Source organism: Filicampus tigris, chromosome 7 (assembly GCF_054856515.1).
Source record: "Filicampus tigris isolate MCC_2025a chromosome 7, RoL_Ftig_1.0, whole genome shotgun sequence".
Taxonomy (NCBI): Eukaryota; Metazoa; Chordata; class Actinopteri; order Syngnathiformes; family Syngnathidae; genus Filicampus; species Filicampus tigris.
Genome location: NC_141223.1, coordinates 7,415,074 through 7,442,795, shown reverse-complemented (window position 1 = coordinate 7,442,795; position 27,722 = coordinate 7,415,074). Strand labels below are relative to the sequence as shown.

General features: G+C 39.8%; 1 protein-coding gene across 1 annotated transcript; it reads right to left on the bottom strand.

The window, feature by feature from the left end:
* Positions 1-243: 243 nt before the first annotated feature.
* rasa2 (RAS p21 protein activator 2) lies at positions 244-26,760 on the bottom strand. The gene is made up of 24 exons (XM_086036271.1): positions 26,480-26,760; positions 22,152-22,275; positions 20,182-20,285; positions 20,016-20,110; positions 18,147-18,223; positions 16,215-16,298; positions 15,703-15,775; positions 15,509-15,585; positions 14,944-15,045; positions 12,846-12,999; positions 10,982-11,130; positions 10,656-10,770; positions 10,437-10,511; positions 8,922-9,045; positions 7,982-8,088; positions 7,801-7,884; positions 7,435-7,512; positions 7,274-7,347; positions 6,909-7,015; positions 6,105-6,187; positions 5,491-5,699; positions 4,996-5,099; positions 2,332-2,512; positions 244-2,254 (listed from the first exon to the last, which is right to left on the bottom strand). Exons 1-24 carry the CDS (start codon positions 26,535-26,537, stop codon positions 2,224-2,226), a joined length of 2,469 nt encoding a protein of 822 aa, XP_085892397.1. The 5' UTR covers positions 26,538-26,760; the 3' UTR covers positions 244-2,223.
* Between the last annotated feature and the right edge of the window lie 962 nt (positions 26,761-27,722).

Genomic DNA, 27,722 nt, shown 5'->3' with positions numbered 1-27,722 from the left:
AGATGCCTTATAAATTGATTGCTGATTAATATTGGTATGATTTATTGCTAAATTGTTTCATGATGGATGCATTACTTCTACACAATAGGCTGACTTGACAACCATTATTTGTTCCACAGTTTTTCAATTCAAATGGAATAAAACTCTCACACAAATGACAGATTAATGGAATGCATCATACAAGCACATCACAAACCATGACAATACTGTAGCTGAGTGTCTGGGAAAGTTCCACAAGCAGGAGAAGCTTTGGCAGAATGTTTATTGTACATATTTGTTTAAACGGACACAAAAAGACCAGGTATAGAAAATAAAACATTTGTGTAAAAAAAAGGGACATTTATGGAAACATTCAGATGCAGTGACCTGTGCCTTGAGAAGTGAACTACAGCCAACAAACAATAACACAGATGGATTCAACATATTTAATAGCAGTACTCTCTCAAATCACAGCAATGTGCTTTAAAATGATTTTTTTTGTTCTGTCACAAATGCAATGTGACCTCGTATTCTCTCTCAAACACACAACAGATGTGGCCATTAACTCCCATCTGGATTTATTTTGCCAGTTCATATTTGTTTCCCTTTTCATTTTGAAATATTGCTAAGAACATGACAAAACGGCAGTTGCTGAATTTTATCCACAGACAGGAAAGTGACAGCCACGGTATTTTAAATCAACTCATACTGTACCTCATATGGACCTACAGGAACACAACAGAAACGCACAATTTCACGTTTTACTAATGCGCACAAGGACACCAGCCACTAGACTACCATCTCTTCTTAAAAACACCGAAGCGTTGATGTGCAATAATACAGAGCGTCTGAGATTGAAATGTTACTCTCTCAATAGTGAGGTTTTCCCTTTGAGCCTGCAAAGAGTGTCGTCATGGTGTCGTACCAGCAGAACAACAACAGCATAAAAAAAAGGGGGAGTGGGGAACATACAAAATCCTTTTTTTTTTTTCTTTTCTTCATTAAATACAAAGGCATGTTGGAAAGAAATGACAGACCACAACAAAAACAAGTGATTTCCAATGAACCATTTCCAATAAAATATGATGGACTAGATCAATGATGCTGCAGGCAACTACATTAGGAGAACGTTGTATAAAAAGATATCTAAAAGCGGAGCCTTATTTCACTGGTACCGATTCGTTTACAAAAATGATGTGCTTTCAAATACCGGGATATGGTTGCTTGACATTTGTTTCCCTTTGTGGATTTTTTTCTGTTGTGGCAGTGAAAAGCTATAGCAGTGACGTGAAGAGGTTCTTCCATTGGTGCTCTCAAGAAATGTTTTCATTACAGACATCGTCTATGGTCATGTTCAAGAGTTTGATTTCCTTCATCATGGGTAGTCACCTGTTGAGACACTTGTGCTCTCGTACCAATATGAGCCACAAACAGGGTTAAAAAAAAAAAAAAAAAAAAATCACATCCATGCAATCTGCCTGCCACAGGTCATGAAAAGGTAAAGGATATGTTATTAAAACACACGTTACACAAATATAAAGATATTACATTTCTTTCCACTTTTAAAATAGTTGTATTCAAAATACATTAATTTCGTTTTTCAAGTCAAGGCTATGAAACTGTCTTTGGTCAAGAAAAATATAAAATCAACCAGCTATAAATGTTACTATACAGGGTTGAAAACACAAAATCAGGATCATGTAACTGATCAAAATGGGGAATGCTGATACACCAAGTATCTAGTAACCAGTTTCTCATTTGGAGAAATATTAAAGTGCGTTTGCATTATATTCCCTCAGCACATCATGTGAAAGAACATCCAAAGAAAGGCAGATTGGCTTTTTCCTCTGTACCTTGGAAAATATACACATTTGTTCAGAGGTGGAAAGATGCTAAAACAAACATCATAGTGTTTAGGATGGTTCAATCCTCACAAGCGTTCATCTAAAACTGAGTGAATACAATTAAAATAGCAGCCTACTCACACAGCTGTTGACGTGAACTATGAAAGAAGCTCTTTATAAAAGAACTACAAGGTGGGGGGAGACGACATACGGCGCGAAGACGACAACAGCAAAAGCGGGTCCATCTAGTTCTGCGCCGAGGAACGAACAAGTTCACTTCCTGGTTTGAGGATGTCAAAGCTGCAGCGCTGACTGGGAGTCAAAGCTCCTCCTTCTTCTTCGGGACACGTTTTGGCTTCTTTCCCTGGGACTCCCGAAGAACATCCACCTGTCTCGCCGTCTAGGAGGTCCTACCCACTATTGGGTTATCCCTGAAAAGCAAACAGCCGAGTTGAATTAAAAGGAGTTGCGTTTCTTGAACGGGAGCGGCTAAGTGGCGAATACTCACAAACTGCCGTACTGCGCCGTGGTGTCGTTTCGGATCTCATGCTGCCGCTGAAGCTCCACCATGATGTTTCGGAGCTGTTTGAGCGTCTGAAAGGTCTCTTTGGGTTCCTGAATGGTAAACTTGGAGTATTCCTCCTGCTCTCTCTGGGGGCCCTGGTATACAGCCAAACTGGCACACGCATCTAAGTAGAGTATACACAGTGTTGCGTAATGCACTTTTAAAAGGCAATCATTTAAATTGGCTTTCCAAATCCATTTATCATGTTCAGAGCTAAGTGTGGGCTAGAGCCTATTGCAATGCAGAAGAAAGAAGAAGACAGTCACATGCAGGACGCAAAACGTAAAGACAGAGAACCACTCACACGGTGTTTCAAAGAAATGTATTTGCCTTAATATTTTTTACGTTTAAACATTTTCTTGTTTTGTACCTAAGAATAAATGATCGTTTGAATGATCGTCATTTCAATTATTACCAAAATAATCGGCATTCATATTTTTGGCATAATCGAGCAGCCCTAGCTCAGACCGTGCTGGCCAATCTGTGTTTTAATGCATTCCTTTTATTTTCTAAAGAGTAAAACAGTATTATACCATCACGCTCCCTTCTCCGTGTTTGACAGTTGATGTCACACACAGAGCCACCATCCTTTTGTCTACCCTACGGCGAACAAAACTCCTGTTTAATGAACCGTAGATTTCCTATTTTGATTCATCAGCCCATAACACATATTTCCAATAGTCAACTGGCAGTGTTGTGTAACCCATGCAAGCATCTTTTTCTTATTGTGATGTTATAACAATGGCTTTCTCGCTGCAACTCGCACCAACCTATCAAACCTGCAACTCAGCCTTCTCTTGGCAGTTGAAACTGAAACTTGCCTACTCCACCACTAATGAGCTGTGCTTGAAGCCGTTGCCATGTGAGCTGCCCGTCACGCAAGCTGTTGACGCTTAGAAACTCTTCTTCTGATTCTGTTGTGGTTCTGACAAACCTCTTCCTGCCAATTTGCCATAGTTTCTGAAGGACTTAAATGAGGATGGAGATTGTACTCAAGCCCCGCCGCCACATTGACTTTCCGTACAATTTCTCTGTAGGAGATCATACTTTTAAGTGTTAGGATGGTTCGTCTCTCTTCCGCTGCGGCCTTTTTCTTGCCATTTTTATAGCAACACACCACTTGCTGCAGTACAATACTCGTAAATATAATGCTCACCGGGTGATGGTGTGTCCCAGCGCTACTTTTATGCAGACAGTGCGTGTTGTAAGTAATTAAAACAAGCTGGGACACAAGACTTCAAGGCCCGCTCAACCTTGATGGCTGCAGAACAGCTTTGAATTATTAAAGGGATACTTGGATGAGCTTAACATTGGCACTTATATATAATAAGTTTGCATGTAAAAATGACATCAGTGCAAAAATGCCCCCCATAAAAAAAGACTCTGTAGTGATTTAAGGGCTTTTTTCATGATTAGATTTAAGACGAATTGCCCCGCCCCTTTTTGGGGCTGGGCTTGTTTTGTTTTTTTTCGGTCTCAGCGGTCTACGTCACGGGAGGGAGGCAAGCGTGAATATTGCTCGCTTCGTCAGTTCTGTTGTCCAAAACGGCGACCGATCGCCACCAAAATGCAAATGCACATCAATCTGTGAAAGTATAAAAGTGTTCTGCACAATAGTTTGGATTTATTGACCTAAAACGTGATCTCATCATGATCACCTCTACAAAATCAAAAATACCGTGGCGATCGCTTCACCACTTACACAGGCTGAAGCGGACAAGAGCATGAATGCGCACACGAACCCCGACTGGTTATATTTCGGACATTTAGCGACGCTAAACTCGTGTCAACTCTCAGGAGGCAGACGGCGACTGGCAGGGGCAAGCAATCAGGCAAGCATGGATCTTTAAAATTGAAAAAGGAAGAGAGACAGACCACCATAAGACTTATAAGAGTAGCTCTCTCCGACAGAGACATTGCAAAGAAAGTCAATGTTAGCAGAGCCGGTTTAGCGCAGACAAAGCCACAACCGAAACAGAAGGCAAGCTTCTGAGAGAAGAGTAAGCAAGTCTCAGTTTCAACAGTGTAAAGAAGACTAAATTGCAGCCGGGCTCTGCACTAGCTATTCCACTGATTAACGAACTGTTATATTGCGGATGTTCACTGCAAACCAGTCAAGTGAGATTATGCAACATTAAAACAGGGGTTGTCTGACAATAGCCATGGGGAGGAGAGCGTATAGTAAAGATATAACGGCTGAAGCCCAAAGTCAACATTAAATGCTAACGCTGGCTAGCTAGCTGTCTGACGACTGGCTAGTTGTGACACATGCAGTCACTTCTTACCAAAGGTAGTGTTTCAGTTTTGTTATTCCATCCATTCACTTACATTTTCGAAGATTAAATTCCTTTTACACTTGTGTTACAGTTATGAACGCCAACAAATGAAATGCCCACACCAGCATCGAGTCCTCTCAGAGTGTTTTATTGTTTTGCGTTGCGCTTTTTATTCTCAGGCCCCTGAGAATGTTAATTTTTTTTTTTAATTTTATCCCTATCTGAGCCCAACTGACGTACATTTTGCTGCATTTTCTGAGAATATAGTCCCTGTGATGGTGTCTCAGTACTCCAGGAAGACTGAACCGATATGATAAGATTAGTGACTAACCCTCCATGTTTTGCATCTTGGTGTCATTTGCAGAGAGGAGAGAGAAAATCCTTTCTGTTTCCCGATCGCAGTCGATGTCCAGCTGCAGGTTGGCCTGCGTGGTGCTGAAACAGAAGAGGTCAAGTTGAGAGATGTGATGTTAGAAGAGCAAAGCTGGGAAACAACGGTGGCACGGTGGAGAGTTGTTGGAAAGAGTGAGGCAGTGGTGTGGGAGTGGAAGCAGAGTGTAGGTCATGCAGAGACACGAAAACATGAAACAGCAAACCATCATAGGAACACAATCTGATGCCTTTTGTGGTCATTTTTCACGTTGGGGTCTCAAAACAAATAGCTAACTTACTAACTAACCTTTTCTAACATCATGTACTGCTTTCCACAAAAATTGCAGAAATTGACATAGTCACGAACATTATTCCTCAGTGTTTGTTTAGATCTAAATGGAATAAACAACAAAACATAGAGTGGGTCGATTCGGTGGTATGGAGAAAGACTCACATGGTGCAGGGTTTACAGCCTGGCGAGCTGCTACTTTGGCTGTTACAGCACTGCCAGGAGCCGCCGCTGTAGTTGGATGGATGAAAAGTGGCCAAGCGGCCCTCATTACAGCGACTGACCTGGCCCAGGACATCCAGCCACTCACCGGCTTCCACACAATTCCCTGCCTGCACATACAGCTGCTTCTCCGCATGAACTACCTGAAACATCTGACATACCGGAAACATTTTCGTTCTGAAGTCGGACTGGTAAAAAAAATAATAACAATAATAACTTGCCTTTTTAAAGTGGATGTCAATGCAATTTTTTTTTTCCCCTCAAGAATATGTTCTATGCAAGCCCACTAGTTGAAACAAGGCATTCTGATAAATATTGCGTTTGTGAAATAATCTGTTTTTCTTTCTGGGGGCGGCCATTTTGTCTTCTGTCGACTGAAAATGACACAAAATGACTCAGAATGCCGTGTTTGAATTAGTGGGCCTGCTGGGAACATATAAATATATAATATATATAAAAAAACATGTTTGGGTTGACTTCCTCCTCAAGGAACAGTCACTTGTTAAGCAAATAAGAGGCCATAACAGTGCACTGAAGTCAGAAGGCAACTGTCTTACATTTTTACGGTTAAAGGCACTTTCGACAAGTTCCTCCACTGCCTGGATATTTTTCACATTGATGACACAGATGGCCTCTTTTCCTAAAAAGCAGAATACATTGTCAGGGAAAAATATGACAGCAGTGGTTTCAAAAACTCACATTTGTTTTCATCTCTGTGTACCTGCTTACACAATTGAAGTAAAACAATGATTTAATACTTTATTATTATTATTTTTTTTTTACCAAAACCTTTACAAGTTATTGTTTGTAGCCATTTACTTTACTTTTTTTTTTTTTTTTAAAGCAGACAAACTTTCACACAACCTGTGAATGTTGTTGTGTAATGATTGCATGCAAACAAAATAAACAACTGACAAAAACATGATACTGTAATAAAATACTTCCAATCCAGTTCCCTGGCTCAGATATTGAAGCCTAATTTGATGCCATCTACTGGTAATACTAGGAACGGCCTTCTGACAAAGCCCTACGCAATATGCGGAGGTGACAATCTAGATTTTTTCACTTTGCATCAGCCTTTAAGACTGTGAAAGTACATAAATGTCATCCTACCATTACATATACACAAAAAATTGATGAATGACTAGTTTAGAAATCACAGGTCAAGGAAATACTTTGTTCAATTTCATTCAAAAATGAGTTTGGTAAAACGTTACTAAAAATGAAGACATCAGTACAGATTTTTGCAAGAAACACAGCTGACGATTTGATATAAAAGTCCACATAAAATGATGTGTCGGGCCGGACCTCGAGTTTGACATCCATGATCTAATACACGAAACCTCTAATATAGCTCTCACCTTTATGTTTGTGGTAGGAAAGTTCTCTGCTTGTCACTTGAAGCCATCGCTTTTTGAAGTTTTTCTTGCCAAGGCGTTTTCTCCCCTGGGCCCGTTTCTGTACTTCCCTAGAGAGTCACCAGCATGCCCTTTCACTTTCAATTCAGCTACATATGCTGCTTCCTTCTACTCTGAATACAACTAACTACACATCCAGATTCACAGAATATGTCATATTATTTGCAAAGTCGAGAGGCTTCATTAGAATACTTCAATTTACAATTGAAATACAATTATTTAAATTAATAATGAAGCCAAAACTAGCTCCCAAATGCCCGTCAGACTGCCTGGCTCCACAGTTTAAAAAAAAAAAAAAAAACACTCACCCCTCCTTCAGAACTACTGCATCTTCCAAGCCACTAGACTCTTTGCTGACGTTTGAGGATATCTCATCAAGAAACTACAAGCAGGGGAGAACAAAATGTAATTCTTATGACTATTAATAAGAAATACAAGATGACTAAATAGATGTATAAAGTGAAAATACCTTTTTTACTTTTTCAATGCACTTATCTTCTTGGAATGACTTGAAGAAATCATACATGTATGTTTCTTTGAAACTTGACTGAAGGCGGGGGATAAAAACATCATGTGACTGGGTCATAAAAATATTGTGTACTGTAAGTGTAATATTCTCAATCACATTTTAAAATCAACACTAGTCAATCTTTCTAAAAACATCTATTTTATGCCACTGGAAAAACAACCCTAATCACAGTGCTTCCTTTACTTTGAAGACCCTCAAAGCTCTGTGCTCTGTGATGTTGCCTCCAAACATTACTACTTTACTTTACTTTCATGAGTGTTTGTTTTTAATCAACAATTCTAATCACAATAGAACAATGTTGCTTACCAATTTTTTGGACAAACTGCCCCAGCTGCCCAATGTCTGGATGGTTTTTGAGATGAGAGTGAGTGTGCGAATGATGTCAGGATCCTAGAATTAAACATTTGTTTACAAAAAAAAAAAAAAAAAAAAGTATCTTAGTTGATAGTTTAGATGGGCACTTGCAGTACTGGTGCTGTGAACTTACGGGATGATGCGAGCGGAGCTGGTAAGAGTGTGGTGAACAAACAGCAACAGCAAAGAAGCGCAAGAACACAAAGCTGCTCACAGCCGAATACTGGACATGAGGGTCAGCTGGTGGGAGACAGCACAGGTTTCCAAAAACAAATTAATGTGATCATCTTAACTGGATTATTATTTTTTCTTAAACATTACGCTTGGGAGAGTTGTCAAAAGGAAAACTTAATTCTTTCTTGCTTTTTAAAAAAAGGAAATAATCGTTATGATTTCAAGTAATTTTTGCTTGTTGGTAATTGCAAGCAGTGTCATCAACCACCAACGGCAATTTGAGACACACCATGTGACAACTGAAATGTATTATTATTTTTTTTAATTTCTGTAATTAGATTTTGAATTGGCAATCTTAAAGGAGAGAAATCAAGCCAAACATATTTTTTTTCACGAATATGTTCCCAGCAGGCCCACTAGTTGTAACACAGCATTCTGATTAGTATAGCGTTGAATATGAGTTAAGCAGTAAAATCCACCCGTTTTTAGACATTTCAGAGGGCAGCGGCCATTTTGTCACTTCTGACAACTGAAAATGACATCGCAACTGCTCGGGGCTCAGACAACGACCAATCACGGCTCAGCTTCAGAAAACAAGTCAGCCGTGACTGGTCGTTACCTGAGCCCTGAGCAGTTGTGATGTCATTTTCAGTCGAGAGAAGTGACAAAATGGCCGCCTCCAGAGATGGTTAAAAACGGGTGGATTAACTCTTATTCCACAAATGCAATATTTATCAGAATGCCTTGTTTCAACTAGTGGGTTTGAATAGAACATATTCTTGATAAAATATGTTTGGGTTGATTTCCCCTGTAAGATATGCACATGCCTTGCTTCCACTAGAACGGGTTTGTAGCTGTTTAGAAGGGTTTCAAGACAAGCAGACAGACAGGTTATTTACCTGGAAAACGCTTGCAGGCTAAGTTTCTCAGTGACCTGAAGACAGCACACATTGATGGCGGGCAGTTGGCATTTGACTGAGTGATCGAGGAGAAGACTTTCTGGACATAAACCTGTAGGTTCTCCTACAGAGAGAATTACGCATTTGTGTGATTTTGTAAACCTATGACAGCGAGTAGTAGACTAGGAATGAACACTTGACGTTATAATGCTTTGAGAATAGTCATTGTAATTAATAAACTGTCATTTAATAGATGCAACATCTTTTAATCAACGCGCACACATATTTAAGCATAAGATTTTTCAAGAGAACCACCATAAAAATGCCAGGTAATGTCAAAAAGTATTAATTAAAACCACTTCGGATTAAAGAAGCGTTTTCCATGAGCACAGCTTTTTATCAGACACAATTATTTGTACAAGCGTAAACTGATCAAACAGCTGGTGGTGTTAATGTGCCAAAAGGTTTCTGCTTTTATTCAAATTTCCATATAATATCATATTTCCATCCATCTATTTTCTTCTGCTTATCTAGGGACGTGCTGAGGGGCCAGCACCTTAGCAGGGAAGCCTAGGCTTCCCTCTCCCCAGACACATTTTCCAGCTCCTCCAAAGGAATCTTGAGGTGCTTCCAGGCCAGCCGGGAGAAATAGTCTCTCCAGCATGTCCCAAGGCACCCCCAGGCCTCCTCCCGGTGGAACAAGCTCGCAACACCTCACCAGGGAAGCATCTGAAACAGATGCCCAAGCCACCTCATCTGTCTCCTCTCAATGTGGAGGAGCAGCGGCTCGACTCTGAGTCCCTCCCGGATGACCGAGCTTCTCACCCTCTCTAAGGGAGAGCCGTATACCCAGTGGAGGAAACTCACTTCGGCCGCTTGTATCCGGGATCCTGTTCTTTCGGTCACGACCCGCAGCTCATGACCATAGGTGAGGGTAGTAACGTATATCAACCGGTAAATCGAGAGCTGAGCCGCTTCACCGCGACGGACCGATACAGAGTCCGCTTCACTGCAAAAGTTGCACCGATACGCCTGTCGATCTCCCGCCCCATTCTGCCGAGCCCGACTAGGTCTAGTCGGAACTTCTCAACTTCTCGCATGCCAGCTCGGGCTCCCTCCCTACAAAAGAGGTGATATTCCACGTCCCTAGAGGCAGCCTCTGAAGCGGGGGATTGGACTACCAAGGTCCCCATCTCTGTCACCCAGCTAACATTGTACAAGACACCTGTGGCCCCTCTCGCAGGTGGTGAACACATGAGAAGAGGGATGCATGTTGTCCTTTCAGGTTGAGCCTGGCCGGTCCCCATGGGTTCGAGCACGGACACCAGGCGCTCACCTTCCGGCCCCACCTCAGAGCCTGGCTCAAGAGGGGGGCCTCTGACCGGCGTCCGGGTAAGGGAAACCATTTTCCAATAGTCGTGAACATTACAGGGGTCTTTTGAGTAATTCTAATTCGCAGCAAACAAATACCTTGAACGTCACAAAGTCTGTTAGACAAGTAAATATTTACGGTACCTTGTTGACTTCCACATTGTCCCCTTCTTTAAGTTTATTGGGGTCAATCTCACATGTTTTATTGGACTCACAGATCTATGAAAGGAAAGAGAACGATTTGAGACAGTCGACTAAAAATGGTCCAATAAAACACATTGTTCTAAACCTCAAAGCTGTTTTATCAGTATAAAATGTACTGCTCAGTGACAACTTATCCTCCAACATGATATTTTCTTGTACCTCATCTATTACAGGCTTGAGCGTAACAGCAAGGTAATTCTTTCCCACAATCTTCATCATGTCATCAATGCAGCGCGTTGCCAGTGAGTTGCCACGGAAGATAGTGTTAGCCTCCCTGTGTAGACAAGAATCATTGTCCTTTTGACTGCTTCGCATCGTTTGTTCATCATTTGCAAGTTTGTGTTCCAGATTTCTTTTGGATTAGTGAATTAATCTGGACAGTGGAACATTTAAAAACTGGACCCAGATTTTCCCTTGTAGTGCTAAAGCCCCTAGAACACAGCTAAAAGAGACTCCATCATGCGGCAAGTGTGCAAAGTTCTCACTGAGTGTTGTCCAACTCCAATGCTGCCACAGCAGAGACAAAAGGCACAAAGCGATTATGATGCAGCAGCAGTCGAACCATGGGCAGGACGACTTCGTATCGCTCTCTGCAAATGTCGCCCAGGATATGTGCTGATGATGCCGAGATGGGCTGCGAGGATGGAAGAGAACGTGAAGAAGGTGAGAGGGTGAATCAAGGAAATACACGGATTTGACTGTATGGCTGAGTCTGTGGGAGAGAGAGCTGATGAAGAAAAGATACTACAGTTTACGAAACCCCCAAAATGCGGGGAGTGCATTATGGCAAAAATTTAGTGGCAGTAAAGACTTTCACAAAAAATTCTAAGGCTTTACCAGTGTTGGGGTTTACACATTACTTTTCTAAAGCAGTACTGCTTACAGTTATACATTACATTCGGGCAACAACGGAGTAATATACGTGTTAGTCTGGGAACACGTTACAATCCTAGCTACTCTGAAGACACATTTTTATTCTTTGGCTTTTGACCCGACGTGAGTCTGACACCTTTCTGCTGTTTTCCGGTGACTACTGTATATGTTTTAGTATCATTCATTTGTGTTTTCATTTATTGCTTTCACTGTCTTTGTTGTTGTATTATTGCCATTTTTGTTAAATGTAAAGTGCTTTTGTTACAGCTGTAGCTGTTATGAAATGCGCTATATAAATAAAGTTGTATTGTATTCTATTCTTCACAAATTCACAACGTTCATGAAATTCCCTGCAAAAAGCTTTCAGGAAACTTAACTGGAACTTGCCATTCGCTATCAAGTGGCAATGTCAGTGGCTGCCTCTTAAAGTGCACTGGTGAGTAACATTTCACAACAGTTGAATGGGAATAACATTTCTCAGTCACAGTGTTTTTTTTCTTTACGCGTGTACGTGGAACAAAGCTAATAATTAACAGATAATAAAATACAGGAGGACTCGGGGGGACCCCATTCTTGATAAAAACACAGCAAACAATTGTACTTTACAGAATACATAAAAAAGGGGAACTACAGTATTTACAGCTTGAAGTGAAGCATCCTGGAACTTCACAATTTAGCATTCCGTCTGAGGAAAGTGAAGTCCCATATGTGCGACGTCACATTTCGACCACATCAAAAATAACAAATGGAGGAAGCAGAGAGATTTGCGGTTTCAAGATGGAAATCCAGCCACTATTTTGACTTTGTGTCAGCTAAAGAAAAAATTAAGGTATGCTTTTGGGACAGTCACACAGTCTCTGTGGGACTGAAAGAAGCCATGTTTTGAAATGTTCAATGTAAGTCATTATTTATTCTGTTCTCAAGCGCTTTCATTACCACTATTCTCAGACCAGGATATAGCCACCAAAATACTTCATTACAAAACATGCCCTATTGCCATAAGACCTCATTCTTGAAGTACATTTTTTTTTTTGATTATTGAAATAGTATAAGCTATGAAGAAGTTTAATTTCACAGACTTTTTTTGTTCAATCTCTGCTAGGCCGCACTTTGTAACTTATAAGTTAATAAATCAATGAGGCAAAGGAAAAAAGAGTTTTCATGTCATGTAAAGTTTTGGGTCAAGTATGTATATTATTCCATTGTTGTAATTCAGCTAATTGTGGTAACTACTATTTCAAGTGCAATATAGACTTCAAATTCTTTGCACCCCTCCCTTTACTATATGAAGAATTACAATTAACTGAGAACTATAAGTAACTTCAAAGCAATACGTAACTTAACGTAACTTACGTTAAGCTACGGACGGCAATAATGTAAGGGAATTTATTACTTTCAAATGCAATTAACTAGTAATATGTAGTATGTTGCATTTTGGAAGTAACTTGCCCGACACTGGGCTTTACATTATCCTACCTTCACATCCGGAGATTTGAGCAGCAAGTTGCAGAGTGGTATGTAGCAGGCAGATGGCAGCACTGTGTCTTCTACATAGGCCAGCTTTAACCGCAAGGATCCCAAATCATCAGATTTTGACTTGCTTCCGTTCCCTTTAGGCTGAAGAAGATGCCTAGTATAACCAGAGATACTTGTGTTTGTTGTGATGTGAATACAAACTAGTGTACTGTACAATAAATCTTCAAATCAAACATCCTATGTGGGAGGTCAGAAGTTTTGATACGTAACATCGCAAAATTAAGTGAGACGGGCACAAACAGATAAAAAAAAAACGTGAAGAATAATACAGTACAGAAAAACAGGTATGAAAGGTATGTTTAACCAGGTTCATCACACTTGAACACATGTAGAATGTAATAGAGAATTTAAAAGCATTCATGGCTCATGAGTCATTAGGCAATATGATTAACATCTAACACAGTCAAACATCAGCTGTGTCCAAGAAATTACACTTTGTGATACAGGAACCCTGTGATTGCCGATCTGTAAGGAGTACACTGCCCGCGGTCAATTTATATATGCTTGAGCTGTCCAAGACTCTGTGCAGTAAAATCTAATTTGCAGGTTATTAACCCTGCAATGCTAAATATATTTGATATCAGCTGCTCATAAACGTTTTTAAAGTGCGATGAAATAAAGTGATTAATATCCTGTCTGTGCACAATAAATCCCTCATTTGTTAAAAAACAGGCAGTCAATTCCAGTAAAAATTGATTGGTTTGATTTTATTTGTATAATTGTATCTGTGTGATTCTATACTTTAACCATTTGAAGCACTTTGTGATCACCCTGTGAGAAGTGCTACATGAATAAAATTTACTTACTGATTGAAAAATTGAGTTTGACTGATTAGTCTTTACAAATACAGTGAGTAAAATACTTAATGTTGTGAAAAAAATCCCCTAAATTTCTTTGGTCAGACTCATCGCCATGGGTGGGCCATAGGGGACCATGCCTATCCAAGAAGATCCTTGATCCCATGAGTTCTTGATTGCTGTTAAATCTCCAAAGAGCAAATGAATTTAGCATCATCGTGTATTGCTTGACGTTGCAACATTCAATACAGCTGCAAGGTCGACGTACGATTCAGTGCTCAAGGCGGGGTCTACAGTGCATGTATACTGTATGTACTGTTAATGATTTCTACAGTATTGGAACAGTAAAAACGGAGCAAACCAAAATAAGTACTGCCTGTACGGTAGTAACAGTAACAATAATAATAATATTATTATTATTAATGATAATAGGGATCCACCATACATACCCCCCTTAACTCATTCACTGCTATTGATGAATTTACTTTTCTTTTCACAGTCCAGCCATTCAATCCCAGGAATTTATTTATATTTTTTTCAAAAAATTTCAGATGTTAGGGTAAAAGAGGGTCTGAAAATATCTGGCAGTGAATGAGTCAAGACTGAGGTCTGGTCTGGTCACAATGTCTGGCATATCTTTGAATTTGGAATACTTAGGTATTCATGTGTGTTTGTGAAATTGTGAAGTGCAGACTTCTTTGGCTTCATCATGCATACAGTTTATAATATTTAAAATTATACACACAAGCTGAAGACGTATGAGTCATTGGTTTTGTATGGTGTTGGTTCTGCTTGGTTAAAGCTGCTTTATCACCAAGGCAACTGTGGCAGATGTAAGAGGCTGTTTTTATTTTTTTTACTCTTAAGATTAGATGTGATTACGACACAAATTAAATAAAAAAAAAATAAATCAAATAGTCAACAGCATTATCATTACATTTAATTATATCAAAGACAGCATGTGTGACAGCACCTTTAGACAAAACTTTCCTGCCCCTTTTGGTAACAGCTGTGTTTGTATTAATTACTAAAACTAATGTTCAGCTCATTATAAAAAGGGGGACAGAATCGGGTCTGGTCAGCAAACAACACTGGGTCATTAGAATCTTTTTTTAATAGCTTTCGACATGCTAGTTCTCATCTCAATATGGTATATGTTGACAACAGCGGAATGTAAACACAACATCAGCCTTTAACATGTACTTTACTACTTGTGTACTTTAGTTCTGCGGTATACTTACCAAGCTTTGTGGATGTGATTATTTCGCAGGATCTTGACAGGTACCCGGGTTTCCCCCAGAAACACATCTTGAGCCAGATTCTCATTATTCCACAAATCAACTCTGCAAAGGACACGAGTCAAGTATGGACGGACATAGGCCAAGTACAGTACAGGCAAATGACAGTAAATACGATCCTGCATGTGTTCATGACAAAGATACAACCAACAAGTCAAAAGGTAAAAATTCAAAGGCCCTAAAAATATTCAGCGGTGGTTTCAAGGGTGCTTTTTGTCTTGATTCATGAAAAACAATAAAATAACCATGCAACAGTCCACTTCAAATCCAAACCTCAAAACCATGCATGAAGGTTTACCTTAGAATTAGTCTAGTCTTACCCTGCGTGCTGTGGGTCCATTGGGATTGAAGCCCCACATAACCTTAACCAGAAACCAATGCTCTCTATCAGCACAGTACATGCCTAATGCAAATTCTCTTTTTGTACTTCAATACTTTTCGTAAGGTACTTGATAGGAAATCTTTGATTTTGGGAGGACATACAGATGTAAAAATAAAATGAACTAACTTGATCTCGAGCTTTTCAATATCTTCTTCCTCCACTTGGAAATGAGATTTTTTAGAGTAGCTGCTAGACCGTGTGACCTGAAGATGAAAATGTCTTTTATTAAACTTAAGATCACTTATTCAATAAATTAAACATTACAAGTGGGACAATGCATATCTCTAATAGGATTGAGTTGTAAAATTTTCCAAATTTACCTCAAAGAAGAAAGTCTCTTCGAAAAGAGGGTTACTGGTTTTCTTCTTGACCTTTGTTTTCTTTTGGTCAGACCTGAAGAGAAAAGTTAAATAAAAAATGTTAAAGCGTTAAGAAAAGTGCTTACTGAAATATTTTCATTTAGTGTATTTTTCTTGTCGTTTAGTCTATACTGTACAGCTGCACTTTGAGAAGAGATGAAAAAAGTCATTTTGATGAAATCAAAAAATCGAAAATGAATAATTAATCTACCCGTTTTTAGCTATCTTTGGGGGGCGGCCATTATGTTACTTCTGTCGTCTGAAAATTATATCACAGACCCATATTAACTCATATTCCACAAACGCAACATTAATCAGAATGCCGTGTTTCAACTAATGGGCCTGCATAGAACGTATTCTTGAAAAACACATGTTTGGGTTGACTTCATCTTTAAGACAGCTCAGTTGTCAACTGTTTGAAAATTGTGAATAACAAATGTAACCCCTTTAACAAACATTTTGATAAAAGTTACCTGGCAGGTCCAACTAGTGACACAGTGGCATATGGATCACAGATCTGCCCACTGATTAGCGGCAATCCTTGGCACTCTATTATTCTGTAGATATCACAAAGAAAATACAAGGACAGTGATAAACAACTATTACACAACCCCAAAGACTAATTATATTGGCTATTGACTACCGGTACTTTGTCAACACAAATTTAGGCTTTAATGACACTAAATGAAAACAGCAGGGTAACCTCTTTTTTTCCAACTAGTGAGCTCTCATCTAGCTCTATGGCTTTGTCCACTTCTGTTGCTTGTCATAAATGGTAGTTCTTTGGTACCATTTCTTTACAATAAATTCTCCTTTTAAAGTTAGCAATGGTAACGCATTAAGGTGACAACAGCAATGGAGACTTCCCAAACTAGATAACTATCAAATAAGTCATATAGAATTCGATTTTTTTTTTTTTTTTTGAATCCTTGGAACTGCACAGTGATTATTTATGATTTACAAAGTTTTGTTTTATTGAAATTAGCAACCTATTTATGAAATCCTGATAAGGGTACCATTATTGTGTACTTGGATTCTGAATACCCTAATATAAAAGTGCATGCATTGATAAAGTTGTAGTGTGTTAGACATTTAAGTGTGTTGCTTTGCCCTTACGTATGACTTGTGTCGCTCAGGGACCATGACTTCTTTCAAAAGCGTTTCAGGTGAAAACAAACAGACACTGTAGGAACCCTAAACAGGATGTGGCTGCTAAGCTGGGGCCACTGGGGAGGAAGACTGAATTTATCCCTTCACTAAGTGAGGCCGTCGGGGAGAAGACATGCCAAGAGAAGGCCGCGTTGTTTTTGCACAATGTTCCTTGGTGCCATGACAATACTCCCTCCCAAGTCTCCTTTGTCTATTTCTTAATCCACCTCACTACTGTCTGCTATGTTCATCATCAGTAATTAGTCACGCTGTGAGAGCATGACTTGTGCAGTTTATGAGCTCAACCGTATTTATTTTACACCTGCAGTCATCAATGCATGTGCATTGGAGAGGTGACAGTGAGCAGGTGACAGTTTAACCAAATAAACTGAGTGGGACAGAATGACAGCTCGAGAAAATCACAGCGCTTGCAGACTTCCTGCCCAGGCGCCATCACTTCCTCCTCATTACACTGCTCTCTCATTATAAAAGGGGGTGTGCAAACAATATGTAAGAACTGAATAAGGGCTGACCATTATTCACTCGCATGTAAGTTTGACTCATCCTTTAGTGAGTGCTTGCCTCGCAACAGAGCGGCCTCAGGTCATTAAATGTTTAATTCAAGATGAACTATAATGATCGTGACTACGTGGTGGGTGTGCGCACAAATGATCAGCAAAAGAAGAAATTGAAGATGTTGCTGTAATTCAGAAGAAATAAAAATATCACTCATTATAAATGCATTTTAATTTAACTCATTCACTGCCACTGACAAATGTACTTGTCGTTTTACAGTTCAGCCATTCAATCCCAAGAATTTTTTCAAACATCAGGGTAAAAGAGTGTCTGAAAATGTCCAGCAGTGAACACCACACAATGTAAATCCCAATTACTGAATAAAAAGCAAAATGACACAACATAATGACCACTTGCACAAGATGACAGCCGATACAAGATCTGAGCCCATTACTCAACAAGAACAATATTCTTCAGTTTTGATTAACACTGTCAGAGAAGTATTATTTTAACAAAACTTTTACTGCAGTAGTTATAGGTTGTAGCTGTATACCACCTCAAAACTACAATCACATCAATAATCATATTGTGGAGTAAATACCTCTTTGGCAGTATCGCTATATATTCAATACTTATATATGGGTATCAATATTTTGTGAAGTGGTCAAAATGTTGGAACACAAACACAATTACGACATAGGAAGGCTGAACGTTTTACTGTATTGAGTGTAAATACTCACTGCACAAGTAAATGCTGACCCACTGAGCCATTGTCTGTGATCACTTCATTCAGTCTCATCTCTAGATGAACCTTACCCTGTGGGACATGAGAACAAGGTGTGGCAGGTGAAAAGTTACATCAGCTAGCTATGATTCCGTGTTGGGTCAGTGTACGGTACTCATTCTTCTTTTATTTGAGTCCATAAAATATAAATGGACACAATTATTCAAATGTCACCTGTATCCACTGACCATACCCGACAGACAGTAGAGAAGTAGTTAAATTGTTGAATAGGGTTCTCAAAGCTTTCTTTCGTATATTTATTTTATTTGAGTAACTATTATTGTTTTTCCTTCACTAAGTGTTTGACCTGTAATACAGCACTACCTCCTGTTTCATGTCACAGCATTTAAAGTGGAAGTCAACCCAAACATATTTTTTTTCAAGAATATGTTCCCTGCAGACCCACTCGTTGAAACACGGCATACTGATTCATTTTCCATTTGTGGAATATAAGTTAAGCAGCAAAATGCACTCGTTTTTAGCCATGTCTGGGGCTGAAACTGAAAATGACATCACAACTGCTCACAACGACCAATCACGGCTCGGATTCAGAAAACAGGTCAGCCGTGATTGGTCGTTGTGAGCAGTTGTGATATCATTTTCAGTCGACAGAGGACAAAATGTCCGCCCCCAGACATGGCTAAAACCGTGTGGGTTAACACTTATTCCACAAATTCAATATTTATCAGAATGCCCATTCAACTAGTGGGCTTGCTTAGAACATATTCTGGAAAAAAAAATTGTGTTGACTTCCCCTTTAAGGTTACAGAAGGTACAGTGTGTGTGATAAGATCCACCACAGCTGTGGATTTTGTCATCACTCACAGAGATCGGATGTGGTGAAGGCTTTCGGAAGTGCCAGAGTGCAAGACAACAAGTTTAAAAAATAAAAATAAAAAAAAGAGTGAGAGAGCGAATGATAAGAGTGAGAGATAGAGAGAAACAAGACGCCCACACATGTGCACCGTCTTTGCAGTTCAGCTCTGAGCAATGTTTGGGAAGTTAATTTATTGCATGATCAAAATTGGAGCCTGCATAACGTTAAAGCACGCTCTAAGTATTCAAACAAGTAAATGACAAGCAAAATAAATCACTCATTCATAACTGCTTTTGGAGACTGTCATGGAAAGATAGTTTGTTTCAAACTGCTCGTCCCTCACATTATTTTCATTTTCAGAGGATAAGTGATGGATGAACTTATTTGAATCTGAGCAAACACATCAACCAGGTTTCATGCCCGAAGATCCAAACTAAGAGGAGGCATTAAAATAACACCTTGATCACTTTCCAATGGACCTGTGCAGTTGAGCGTGTCTGTAAGTGAAACAGTGAAGCAGCACATACCCAGAATAGTCTAGCGTGGGCTAGTGGCAGCTTGAGTCAACACGATACGAACAGCAGTACAGTAGTGGTGGTGTACAGACCACAATAACCATTTGCTTTGATAAAAAAGAAATACAATATACCGTAAAACAGAGCAACTTGCATGCATGGCCTATATACTGTAGTAACTGTATCATAAGAACTAGAACAACGGCCTTTTAATTACCAAAAAAAAAAAAAAAAAAATGACAGCCTATAAAAACTTAATGGAAATGTTTGCAAATGTTGCAAATGAGTGACTTCCTCCTTGTGTAGTTGCAGCGCAGCGGTCTGTATGCGTCCCAAGGAGGAAACTTATTATCATTGTGGTATGGTATGGCATGCTTCGACTGTCAATAAAACAATATGTGAGCTTGAAATTTAATTATCTAGGGCCCACGGTTAGAAAAACATGATGCTACATGAAAAACATGTGTGCTGCAATTCTGAAAAAGACATTTACCTGAACCTCCGAGTTTGGGTCCACAGGCTGAAGGCTAAACCAGTGCTCCTTCCCTTTGTATTTACACAATTCATCCTTTCGAATTGGCACCTTACCTGAAAAGACAAACAAAAATGCATTTAACTATAACGCCACTAAACTAAGATAGGATGATATTGTGACTTACCAACTGGTAAATCCCTCTGGAAAACGCTCTTGGCATAAACATAAAATGATAAACACTGAAATGGCCGTGGAATCTCAAAGTAGAAGTCTTCACCATAGAAAGGGCTGCGAGGAAAGGCAGAGAATCCATATACAAACATGATTCCAGCTTTGGTGTGAAAAGGAAATTAACGTGTACAAATGAGTGCAGTGAAAGATGTGATGTGTTGGAGGTTGTAGCCAAGTTAGCTTTAGCTTGAAGAGCAATATAAATAGGGATTGTAATGCTTTTTTCCCCCCAACAAAGTTCTTCATTCAACTGGCCAATACCATTCAGTAAAAACATACAACTAGGGATTGGCATATTAATTGAATAATTGATCTGTTGTGCGGAACTGATCATCGATCAGCAACCGAGCCAACATGGAAGATAGTCCCTGGCTGCATTCACTGTTCATTTCGGTCTCAACTAGTTTGCGGTAAAGAAGAACATAACATCAATACTATACCCCCATACCGAGGTACGTACCGAACCGTGACTTTTGTGAACCATTACACCCCCTACACATTATACATACTAGCACTGCACCATCATCAATGTTGTCATACGGGCTTCAAAGTAATTAAACAAATAGAAGATAAGAGTACGACTATTGCCAACAGTTGCTTCCCAGCAAACTTTAGAACATCAGAAGTACGAGCCAAATACAATAACGACAGTGAGGAAACAAAAACTAAAATACACAGAGGGATGCTTAAGAGTGAATATTAACTGCTTTAACAGAGGCAGAGGTAGTGGAGAGAGAAACACAGGGGTGAGCGTGGGAGGACACACTTCCTCAGAGAGTGTAAAAATCTTTTAACCAGCACGGAAATTAGAAGAGAAAAACCAGCTGATGTAAAACACCTAGAAGACCCATGTTACATTAAGCATGCAATGAAAGATGTATGCTCCAACACTTTTTTTGTAAATCCCCTCTGGATATACTGTATGTGCACTGTAACAGTAACGGTTTTCATTCGGTCATGTAGTCAATAAAGTTTTTAAAACCTGAATAATTGGCAGTATTCGGGTTTTTAAAAGCCATGCAAACGTGTGCGATAAGCCGAATATGCCCTTATATTGTAGAACAGGAAGTGCTTGTAAGCGCGGCGTCCTCGCCGTAGCAAGCCCAACTTGAATAAAATTATTCCTTTGCGGTGTTTTCACTGTATTTTCTGTATCTACGGCAAAAAAGACACAGCGTGTACATAGACAAATAAATACGCGTGTAAAGTCCGTATGTCTGGCGTGCTACTCGTTGGAAATACACAACCCTAGAGGTAAATGACAATGGTGAAACTCACAAGTGTAACACGGTGGCACGGAATGGGGAGGAAACCAACTGCTTTATTCCTGTGGTGAGTGTCATGAATATATGTTTTATTGACGGTATCAAGTAAGGGGAAATTATGTCTATTTGCGTCACGATTTCCGTGCGTCGCCGTTTCAATCGGTTTATTGAAATGCATGTGTACCTCTGTCCACTCACGTAAAACACGTAAACGGGTTTTTACAAATGTTTCAGAAATCACAAGCTTGACCGTAACTTTAATATTGCTGTCAATGACTACGTTTACATGCAGCTAGTAGTCAATAACCATTTTAAAACTCAAATATTGACAGTATCAGGTTTTTAAAAGCTATGTAAACGCACGCAATAACCTGATTATGCACTTATTCAGGTTTTCAAAATTCAGAATATCGTGCCTGGGTAACTCCTTTTAAAACTTTTTTTTCTTCTTCTTCATGATCCATTTTTTTGAACTGGTCCCACAAATACGCCGGAGCGACTAATAGTCCGAAAAATACGGTAATCACTAAACACTCACATAGATGACAACAAATTCAGGGTAAAAAAAACCCATAATCATGTAAAACATAGGCATCATGGAAAACTGTGGCCAAGGTTAATGTTTGAACTCTCAGCATACAGAATTTAACCTGCTTACCTGACACTTTTGTCAAACACCTTGGTTCGGAAGACCTCCTCCTGATCCAGGCTGATGGTGCAAAAGGTACAAAGATCCCTTTGTCGGTTTGGGCCTGAGACTGGACCCAGGTTTTTAGCTTCACCTGCATCACATTAAGAAGCGCATAGTTACCACCGCTAACTTCTTCTATTATTTATTATTGTATGTCTTTCTGTAATTAAAACATGTCTATGGTGAGTAATAACATGGGTATGTATGAGACGAGGAAATAGTAGATTTATTGTACTCTTAAGTAATTAAATGTGTGGAATTGATTCGTCACGTCTTGAAGAGACTGAGGCAAAATTTAGTGCAGTACTTGCCTGCAAACAGAGGCCCTGTTAATTCAGGCTTCACAAAGCAGGGTACACACAAAAACAATGTTGAAGCAAATTGGCCCCTTGTAATTAGAAAAAAAAAATTCTAATTAGCTGATGGCTAGAGAAGAGGATGATGACAAATTATCTTGTGGTGTCTTTTGAGTGATTTGACCCTCCCCAATCTCATCGGAAAATGGTAAACAATCGTAAATGTTAATCATGTTCAATATCTTATTGTGGTAGGTCAATACTGAGGATGTCCAACTCATGGAACTCAGTTTTGTTGTGTGATGTTATGTGGAATGCAACGCTAGCCAATCAGATAGCGATACACAAAAGTAGAATCATACTAAACAACATGCAACCTGGCTGTTGCTACCTTTTATTTTCCAACAGTCTCAATGCTCTGTGGTACATTGCTAGTCGAAAATACTACATCCATCCACGAGACTAATTGGCTGTGTCTAGGGTAAGTAGGGTCAGATGTAATCTGACCTGCACAGCCCCGGGTAATGGAGACGTACAGGTTCCGAATGGACGGGATTTTACATCTGATCACCTTCTCAGCAGCATGCACAGTGAACTGCAGTCTGTGCTTGTCCCTGGCAGTAGCACCAGGGTGCCACATGGTGATGGAAGAGGTGAGGATGAAAAGGTGAAAACCATAAAGGTAGAATACTGTCATTACCTTCGCAACAAGTCAGATTTGGACTAAAGGGATTAGAGGAACAGAAAATGATGTCTAAATTGGTCCTTCTGCACTAATCTTAAACACTGGTAGGGAAGTTACGATTTAGTCAGTCAATTGACAAGCTAATAAGGTTATACTGTAGTTCACAGTCAGTTTAGGAATGACTGGTACCAGGTCCTTTAATTCCAATTTGGATTATCATGCGTTCTTGTCGACATCACAAGACATGAACATGTCCATCCATTCTCTACCACTTATCCGGGGTTGGGTCGCAGAGGCAGCAGCTTTAGCAGGGAAGCCCAGACTTCTCTCTCCCTAGCCACTTCTTCCACCCCGGGGGACCCCATGGAGTTTCCAGGCCAGCCATTAGAATAGTCTCTCCAGCATGTCCTGGGTCGCCCCCCGGGGCCAATTGCCGGTGGGACATGCCCAGAAGACCTCACCAGACAGGCGTCCAGGTGGCATCCAAACCAGATGCCAAAGCCACCTCATCTGGCTCCTCAACTCTGAGTACCTCGCTAAGGGAGGGCCCAAACACCCCGGCGGAAGAAACTCATTTCGGCCGCTTGTGTCTCATTCTTTCGCTCACGACCCACACCTCGTGACTATAGGTGAGGGTATGAACGTTGATCATCCAGTAAACCGACAGCTTCGCAAGCCTAACACATCAATCTGTAGAAAACGGCACGTAAGCTATTCCTCAAGTCATTCATTATTTTTGCACAGCGTTTGGTTGCACAATGTCGCCCACAAAGCGTAACGCCTGATCTGAAATACACTATCACGGATTATAAAAAAAGAATTGTGTATGAAAGAGGAAAACGAACAATGGGTCAATGTGGAAGAATGCCGTTTCATAAGATGGCAAAGTGAGTTACATGACATTATAGTTCCTCTATTTTGTTCTGCTTAGCTGATTAATTCATAGTAGTGAAACCGACACTTGCTCGCTTTCTTGTTTTAGTCCTATGCTTATGAGACTTTCTTATTACATAAGGTCCACATAAACATCACAGGGCTGTGATAAGACAGACATCAAAATAAGAGCTTGCATCTATTGAAACTAAAAGGAATCTTGTAGAGAGGTGTCCAAATGCAATACACCAAGCTAATGATATAGTGGCTAAGGGGTAAAAACACAATTTCTGAACTAAATTTACAACTTGTGAAGCACTTTTACCAAATTGAAAATGTAGAGGGAGAAAAATCACAAAACAAATCTACCGGTACTTAAATTCACAATAATTTAAGTTTACTTTTAATTTTCAAACTCCTCAAAATTTGAACTTCACAAATTTAATAGAAAGGCTTGAAACTAACAATGATTTTCCAGTTAAAAGTATCAAAAAGGACATCATTCTTATAATGCCACGTTTATAACATGCCCCTGTTATAGACGTGGCATGCCTGTTTTGCGTGTGTAATCCAGGATAAACTGGTACATAGGAAAAAAACGGATAGCAATTTTGTTTTGTCAACATTTAGTACATACCTTATCCCTTTGCATGCGAAGTATGTCCTTGTCTGGGACATATTAACAGTGTAAAAATCTCTCCTAGCCGTCATTCATGCTCATGCAAGCACCTCCGTACACTTAAATCTATGACCTATTGGGGGTCAGACTGACGTAATGTAAGGACACAAGCGCTTTAAAAGGACGAGGACGGACGGGGTCAGAGGACAATTGTTTTTTATGCATAAGGATGGAGGGACAACGACAGAAGGGTGCCCAGGTCACGGACGGAGTATGACCGGCAAAATAAGGTCAAGTGCCCATCTCTGCTGTTTAAGTACAATATTATAGAGTGCTATTTTTCTCAATAAAATAATACATTACAACATGTTTGTGTTATTTTTGGCGGGAGGCTGGAACAGAGTAATGGCATTTCTATTCATTTCAGTGGGGAAATATGATTTGAGATCCAAGATTTTTTAGTTGGTATTTGGTCACAGACCGAATAAAACTCTTGTCTCAAGGCATCACTGTACTTTGATCAAATATGCTATAGAGCAAAAGACCTCAGTAAAACCGTGTACTGTGTAGCCAGCCTGATGAATATACTATAAAAGGTGAACAGTACACCCTGAATGATGCGCGCACGTCAAAATTGTGTAGCGTTGTAAAAATTAAAACTGACATTTCTGAGATCGAATGTCTAAACCTTCCTGTCCTTTTATGCGTGTTGATGATGCTTTATTTAATGCTCCTGAAAAATAAATTCGAAAGGTTTTCATTGAACTGTGAGGGTGTGCATTTTGCCCCTCTCCATTGAAATGTGAAAGTGTGCAAACAGTCATCACATTCTCCATATTCTCCAAAGCTTATAAAGGAAGAGAGAAAAACCTTTTATCACTTTTTAGCCTGAACTTCATAGACTTTCAACCATTGTCAAATATTTCATTGATCGAATGGTTACACTTCCTGTACCTACCTACCCATTTCATTAGGATTTTACTTTTTAAAAAAAACAGATGTAAAATGTATTCTATTCAATTATAAAAGTGATTGATAGTTTTTAGAATTGATGCAATCGTGTTTTTATACACAGACACGCACCCACTTCTATGTAACTTCATTTTAAACAGTACTTCTCAGCCACCGTACATTGACTATATGGCTTATTTTCAGGTCAGTCTTTCCAATCTCACCATAAAGCAACTAAGTACTAGTGTACTCTAAAGACGTTGAAGGATGTTTATAACAAGGGGATCACAAAGTAGGGAAATAAAATACCAAGGGTGTCGAAAACCTAATTACCAGGTTAGGTATGTGAACTACAGTCATGAAAACACTGAGTGGGTGTACTCAGAAATAATCGGTTGAGTGACTCCACGATACGCACGTCAGTCGTTTGTTTTCAATATGATTGCTCTAATTATTGTCAATGGTGAGTGCTAACGCTGGCTACTGCCATGGTAACTTAAAAGGTGGCTAGCATGAGTGTTTCCTCCAAATGTGATTTGCCCAATGGAGCACCTGAAGTCAAGACCAGAGGCCAAATAAAAGCAAGCGGAGTTGCGTTTTCAAATGCGCTATTTGAACAGCTGCCCTGGCTCCAACATCTCAATGAGAATGCGCTTCATGAATGAAATGATCCGCAGCTAGTAGCCGCAGCTACATTGACGGGAACCAGCAGCCGGCAGAAGTAGCCGATGAACTGGCAGTCTATGTCCCCCGACTGGAGATAGCACGCCGCGCCCCTCCGGCTTTGGCTCTCGCTACTGCTAGCTTGTTCCCCGCGGTCACTCACTCGGTCCGACAGGAGAAAATATATCAGCTGCGAGGCCAAACTTACATATTTTACCACGAAGGCTCTGTAGAATCCGAATCCTCGCGTCGTCCTCTTCCGCCATGGTGAGAGCTGACCGTTGTCGCTGCTCCGGTGTGTTCAGCGCGGCTTTATCATATCCGTTTATGAATGCAGGCAGGCAGAGTGGGAGAGAACCAGCCCCACTGCCGCGTTACGTCAGGCTCCCTAACACAGCATGCACACGGGCTGCTGTCTTTTGGAAGAGAACTTCCCCACAAGCGGGGCCAAGACAACGTTGATGATTTTCTCTTCGCGTGTTTACATGCTAAACAGCCGCGATTGACTGTCATTTTAAGACAAGATGCGAACCAGGATGGGATAAACCGAAAGTCGCAACAACATGGTAGCCAACACTTTTGCACTTGACACATACTGTAGTATTAATCCAGGTGCTGCATGTAAACTCTGTGTTCGTTTTTAAAACTTTGAGAAAGCTAATGAACGCAGTTATGTGGATTTACGGAGCATGTTCTGTTGTCTGTTTAGATAAATGTTTGCCCCACTTGTTGCCAGCCACAGTGGAGTGCTCAATCATTGACAGTACTATTTAAAAAATGGTGCTGTCACTGGAGCCAACAGGAAGTCAGACAACACACTGAGAAAATCACACTAAAAGCAGAACTTTAATTATATATGACTGCAATCGTAATTTCAATTAAACCACTTCTCCATATTAAATATAAAATGCATATTGGAGAGACGGAAAATAGTGGCATCTGGTGGATGAGTTATATACAGTACAAGCAGAACGCAAGATACGTGTACTGTACAATTTTTCAAGATGTGACATTAGACTCATCAAATGTTTAAAACGATATTTGCTACATACTTTTCTGAAAGGTGCTTATTGTATCTTTCACACTACCTTCCCAGGATGTCTAGATGAAAAAAAATCCCGATAGAAAATAATGTCGATGCAAATAACCTGTGCCATCATAAATGCTTTATCATTTTGTTAACCGGTATGTAGTAAATTCTCCAAACAAACAATAACCAAAAAGTGTATAATCACTTTTTGAATCTGCATAACAGGACACAGTGATGATACGAGTCCAGGGAGAACTTTAGTTCGGTAAGACTACACGAATACATACACATCTTGCATTATGTTATTCTAGTCCTGCCTTGTTGAGGATTTAGCCATATTGTACTGAGTAGTCAAGACAGAGAATAATATGTACAGAAGTAATCTGATTCTTTGCTGCTGCTACATCGCAACAAGTTCAAT